The sequence below is a fragment of the Anoplopoma fimbria genome, unplaced genomic scaffold, assembly GCF_027596085.1.
Source record: "Anoplopoma fimbria isolate UVic2021 breed Golden Eagle Sablefish unplaced genomic scaffold, Afim_UVic_2022 Un_contig_11526_pilon_pilon, whole genome shotgun sequence".
Lineage (NCBI taxonomy): Eukaryota > Metazoa > Chordata > Actinopteri > Perciformes > Anoplopomatidae > Anoplopoma > Anoplopoma fimbria.
Window position 1 is genome coordinate 1 of NW_026550895.1, and position 5925 is coordinate 5925.

Below are 5925 nucleotides of genomic sequence, written 5' to 3' on the forward strand. Positions count from 1 at the left end.
AGCGCTATATCCAACTGCAGAGTATAATAAATGAGGTCGTCCACTACAGACATAAGTCACTGCAAGCTATGGCTTCTGGTGTGATGAGGTTGATCCAACCATGCAAAGTGAAGCGATGTGGTTTCTTAAGAACAACAAAAAAGACAATTTTCCTTACTTTTTTTAAAGAGCTTTTTGGGCACTTTATGCCTTTATTTGAAAGAGAGAGTGGAGAGAGACAGGGAATGTTTGAAAAGCAGTAGGGGAATGGTATGCAGCAAACTGTACAGCCAAGAGAATCAAACCTATGACTAACTGCTCAGAATATTTGTGCCCTTATGGTGTCACCCTATGTTTCAGGGATCTTTTTCTTGTAAATTTGCAATTTTCAATCTTGCAGAGTTTTTTCTCAGAATATTACCCCCCTCCCCCCTCCCCCTCCCATCCAGTCAGGCTTATCGACTGCAGAGGGCACATCGTGGCTCATTGACTGGAGTTCACTTTTGCTGCTGGATCCTGGATGAAGCATGCTAACGCTACATGAAAGCTAGATAACTTTCCAATAGACCTTCTCCACTACCCCAGGTTCAATGAACAAGAGCAGATAGCCTTCAGGAAGAGGGCCACTCTGCCATTGTAATTCAAATTGTGTACGTTTTCGCCATACTAATTTATGACTTACTGCCACAAGTTACCATTACTCATTAATCCATGCTCTTCTAAAATAATGTGGGGTTATGTCAGGTAAGCGAATAAATGCCTATTTGCAAATCAATGACCTTTTAATCATGTCACACACTGTTTAGAAACATCATTTATAAAAGCAAGGCCAGAGTCTGTGTTAAAACAAGAACTATCAGCCTCATAAAAATGACAAGGACCCTAAAAAAAGTGATGTTTTGTATCACAGAACATCACAGATTGACAGGTGCAACTTGACCTTTTTCTACACTGTAATAGCAGTTTTTTAACTCCACATTTTCTCATCAGAAACCTTTGCACTTTCATGAGATATGTGCTATTTTCATAGCAAACATAATACAGTGTTAACAAAGAACTAAGTGTGTCCGCTTCAGATAACAGCGATGTATTTCTATTAAGTTAGAAGTTGACCACAATGTATTTAAAAGCGGAGGCAGCTCTGTGCCGGTGTTCTCACACATGTGAACAGACAGAGATGGAACAAGTCACTTTAACCGTTAGACCATAATAAACTGATACTTATTAAAAATAGAAACAGATACTTAAGTTCATCAAAGAATTCAGATGAAGGCTGCATGAAGACATTAGTCCATTTTAAAGTGCTTCAAAACTTCATATGATCTCACAACCAAGTCAGTCCAGCTCACAATATACACCATTATTTAATATGAATATTCACAATGTACACATGTTGTGCTCAATTTGTTATTCCATTATTATTATACTCATACATTTTGTACCGTAATTGTTTTCAGTACATAACACATGGGCTATTGTACTTCCTCATGTCACTCAGATGGCTTTGCTTATTTACTGTGTGATTAATTGTTGTCACGTCTTTTAAAGCTCCTCCTTCAGTCAGCTGTCACTTGTTGATCTGTAAGACACATTAGATGAAAAGATAAGAAAAAGTAAATATTATAAAACATAGAAGAAGTATGTCAAGGGAACCTATCCGTGCAAGTATTTTAAGTTATAGCCTGATACAATGTTTTACCCCCAAAACTAAAACTAAAACCAATTGTTTTTGTGTTAAGAATAAAACTGAAGTGGAATTTTAAGTGGTTGACTGATTGATTTATTGATTAACAAATGTTACCACACTGCTTATTCCAAACTAAACATGAACCATTTTAAAATCCTAAATGATAATGACAATAACATTACATATGGGATACTGAAAATTAAATATTTACTTAGAACACTAATTTCACTAACTTTATCAGAAAATTGGTCTGTGATGTTGGTTATTACCAAAATCACAGACCATTCAATTGGCTTTTTAATCACAACAAGTCTTACCCAGGTGTTGAGTGTCTCCCAGGCCAAAGGTGTAGTAAAGAGCTCTGGACAAAAAATCATCCTCATCTGAAGGAGACACATTGTTAGTCAGTTAATAGGTAAATATATCAACATCAGTAATAATGCTCTGGATCAACTAAAGTTAAGTTAGAAAATCTGTTTGTTCACTTGAATGCTTTATCTTTAAACATTTGGGGTTATGCACCTATTAACTGTAAGAGTTAGATTTGAAGATCAATACCACTCTTACATCTTTAGTTAAGGAAGGAGCTGGAACCAGCAAGGGGCTTAGCGTAGCAAATCATTCTGTAAGCAGGAGGGAAAGCTAGACTAACCTCGCAAGTTAAAAATCTGCAATTCTGGGTCTCATTTTGCTTTCGCTGTTCTCCTATTGTATTGTTTCTTATTAGTAAGATTTTTGTCTGCCTTATTATGCAGATGACCTCATATTGTGTATATCCTAAATGCAATAAACTTACCAAATTTGCTAGCTTGTGTGATTACCTGGTTAAAGGTTTGGATGTAGGTTGGTAGGTAAGTAGGTTACACTTTTGTTCTGTGTAAAGCCAACTCTTAACCTCTACTCTACATACATTGGGGGGCCCTTCTACCTTATTTACTCTGTAACTTTCTTCTGCGGTAGAAGACCAGTAAGCTCAAATTATCACTAGCACCTACACATTTATCCCCAACGTATCTCTTAAAGACTAAGACAATGCCAAACAGACCTAGGGATGATAAAACCAAAGTCATATTTTGGGACTACTATTGTTACGGCCCAGTATCACGGCAGGTTGTGAAATAGTCTATAAATGCGATCTATTGGTTTTGAGTATATGGACACTAATTAGAAGTTTTTTTGGGGTCGCTCAGCACAAAAACAATGCCAATGGATAGTTGGTTAGGATCCTTTTTCGTGGTGGACACACATATTAACACATCAACGTGACTTTGCTACGGTCAGTGCTAGTGAAGAAGTGTTAAATATCAACAGGGAGCACTTATGGTAGACGGGAGGGGAGGAGGATGGCTCCAACAAATACAAGACTTTCATCCATGTGTTGCACGGTGTTTTTATGGTTTTGTGACCTAAACTTAACATCCGTGATGGATTTCCTAAACCTCGCTATGTGGTTTTGTTGCCTGAACGTTTGCTTGGTTCATATAAGACAGCACCATCTGCAGACACTAAACATTACCAACACAATCGACTACAGACTGATTGACAGGTGATCTCTTGGACTACAAGTCAGCAGTAGCTATTAGCGCTTCTTATCAGCAAAGTTGTTACTGAAATTTATTTTAGTGAAAGTACCTCTGTGCCAAAAAACATTGCCAAAGTGAAGCAGTCCGACCGCCGACAGAAGAACCACCAACAAAACAGAGACAACGATCCATAGGACAGAACTGGAGGAGGTAGAACTGGAGGAGGTAGGACTGGAGGAGGTAGAACTAGCCTCTTCAGTGAAAACAGGAACAGAGTGATTAAACTTAATTATATCACATATATTTTAAGATATTATTCTGAAACATTGCTAAGTATCACCTCTGACCGTCAGCCAGCTCTCTGGTGATTCTCCTCCATTAGAGATCCTGCACTTGTAGACTCCTTCATCAGACTCGTTAACTCTGTGGATGGTCATGTTTACCGTAGAGCTTCTCTCCATCAAGTGGCCATCCTTAAAGAATTCAGCTGTGAGGTTGGGGGATTCCTGCTTATCTCTGCAGCTCAGAGTGGCAGCTTCTCCCTCCATCACAGGAAGGACAGGACTCTCCAGGATCACTGGACCACCTGAACATCACGTTTTTAAAAGCATATCTTAATTACACAGTTTGAAACCGTCATGGAACAAAGCTGGCAGATGATTCCTGTGTTTTAATAGTGTACTAGGTTATGTTTTATTGAACACATTAATGCATCGACACAAAACAATTGAATCAACTGATCTTCAAACTAAGATGCTCTAAAACAAAAACACGTATTTACATACCAGTGACAGTGATGTTGACAGTGTAACTGGTCTTTACTCCCATTTCACACCAGTACTCTCCACTGTCAACTGCTGAAATGGTAGATTTAATTTCACAGGGTCCAGATGTTGACCAGGAAGTAGAACATGATTTAACTACTCCTCTGATTCTCCTGATCAGCTTCCATCCCTCCAGTCCCTCACAGCTGATAACAAGAGGATCATATTCAAAGTGCTGCTGTCTGTTTGGAACCACCTGAGGAAAAGCTGCATCTAACACAGAGACACAAAGAATGACATGTCTGCTATTACAACAACTTTATTTAAAATTGACATAAATTACATCAAAACTAAAGATCTTCTCGTTTTTCTAACAGGGTTTAATTTGGACGATCATTACACTCTTCAAATGTTTTGTAACACATCCTTAAATGGTTTTTTTGGCTTTGTCCTTTGCTTTATTACCGGTATGCTATCTTCATACATACTAGTATTTAGGTATTACCACTTGGGATACAAAATATAGAAATGAAAGGAAATACAGATGACTTTGTGAAGTTTGTCTGCTACTTACCAGCTTTTTGGGAATAACTGAAGGCAGCTTGTGCGACCAGCAGCAACATCCCAGTCCTCACTGGAGAGACGAGAGAACTGATGTTAAATACATATGTTACATAACTGTAACATGTAAATGTCTGTCAGATTTCTCCATCATCAGTGAGATTACAACAGTTCTTGTGTTTATTTCACCATGACTGCCTCAATAGATTCATGTGAACATTAGACATGTACTCACTCAGTCTGATGCAGAGAGCTGTGACCTCCATGTTGTCTTGCTGCTGACTGTCTGAGCATCAGACTGCATTTAAATATCATGTAAGTAAGAACCTCCTCCTCTTCCTGTTTCTCTGCTGGTGAGGAAACAGCAGGTTCAGGTTTCTGGCAGACGGAGCTGCTGGGAGTTTAAAACAAGAAGAGATGAAGTACAACCCCATCAGGTGTCGACAGAGGACCTGATGTTTAAAGACAACAGGAAACAAACTGTTACATTTATTGTAATGTTAAGTACATTGAATTCCTTGAATTCTTTGATAATTAACCTTCCATAAGTTACAATCAGGGTCATTGTTGACTAGTAAAACACCATAGTTCTGTAACTCTAGTCAATAGGGTGACTGGAGTGCATCTCACTCCCATTCTACTTGGTGAAAGATGTTCTAACTGAACCAGACTTTTACCATGGCTTGCCTACCACCACGTACCTGAAGAGTAAAACATGTATAGACAATATGACAATCATTCGTCTTACATCTATCAGTAGGACATTCTAAAATCCAATTCCCTTTTGGTTCGTATGAGAACAGAGAAAACATGTCAGTCAGTCTTTTCTGCATTCTTCTTATGTTTCCTCACTCCAACATTGTTCTTTTTCTCCTTGGTTGGTTTAATGAGTCTGTTCATTAGATCATTGTCCCAAATATTGAGTTTATTCTCTTTGTATGTTTGTGTGATGGGTAGTCTTACTTCGTTGCTAAGCACTGAAGTGCTCGTTGTCTCTTTTTTGTTCCGTTCTCCCAGAACACTCTGACCAGTGTCCCCTCCTATGGGGAGTAGGATTAGTAGCACCGCCTGTGCCGTGAGCATGAGCGCCCTCATGCCCTGGATCACCTTGCACGGATATAGGTCCGAGTCTGCTTAGCACAAGGAAGAAGAGGAAAAACCATCCCTTCACTCTGCCTGGCTGGGCACCTCCATCTGGACGTAGGGTGGTGCTGGCCTGCACCTGGATGCATGGATCCATTCTGCTCCACCTTCGACCTTAAGAGCTGTCCTGGTTGTCAGCAACACCTGGACCATTTGGTACATGGCTTGTTCATCCAAATTAGAACAAAATATCAATATTTTGTTCTGAATAGACCCAATTAACTGCATGTCTCTTAAAATTGATTGTTCATTGTTCAATCACTCATTT

At 39.0% G+C, this 5925-nt stretch overlaps 1 protein-coding gene across 2 annotated transcripts; it reads right to left on the minus strand.

Moving 5' to 3' along the window:
- Nucleotides 1-452: 452 nt before the first annotated feature.
- Nucleotides 453-5700, minus strand: LOC129115302 (uncharacterized). Of its 2 annotated transcripts, none has more exons than XM_054626894.1 (8): nucleotides 5478-5700; nucleotides 4750-4905; nucleotides 4528-4587; nucleotides 3975-4226; nucleotides 3530-3775; nucleotides 3299-3442; nucleotides 1984-2049; nucleotides 453-1558 (listed from the first exon to the last, which is right to left on the minus strand). In XM_054626894.1, exons 2-8 carry the CDS (start codon nucleotides 4778-4780, stop codon nucleotides 1536-1538), a joined length of 822 nt encoding a protein of 273 aa, XP_054482869.1. In that variant the 5' UTR covers nucleotides 4781-4905; nucleotides 5478-5700; the 3' UTR covers nucleotides 453-1535. The 2 variants fall into 2 exon arrangements, with proteins under 2 accessions (XP_054482869.1, XP_054482868.1); XM_054626893.1 differs by having other exon boundaries at nucleotides 4750-4908.
- Nucleotides 5701-5925: the final 225 nt, after the last annotated feature.

Bases quoted from the DNA above. Each gene is read 5' to 3' on its own strand.
- LOC129115302 (XM_054626894.1), bottom strand. From the start codon at position 4,780: ATGGAGGTCACAGCTCTCTGCATCAGACTGA. The intron at 3,776-3,974 runs GTATGTAAATAC...CGTGATGTTCAG, and splicing joins TGTCAACATCACTGTCACTG to GTGGTCCAGTGATCCTGGAG. The intron at 1,559-1,983 runs GTAAGACTTGTT...TGTGTCTTACAG, and splicing joins GGGAGACACTCAACACCTGG to ATCAACAAGTGACAGCTGAC.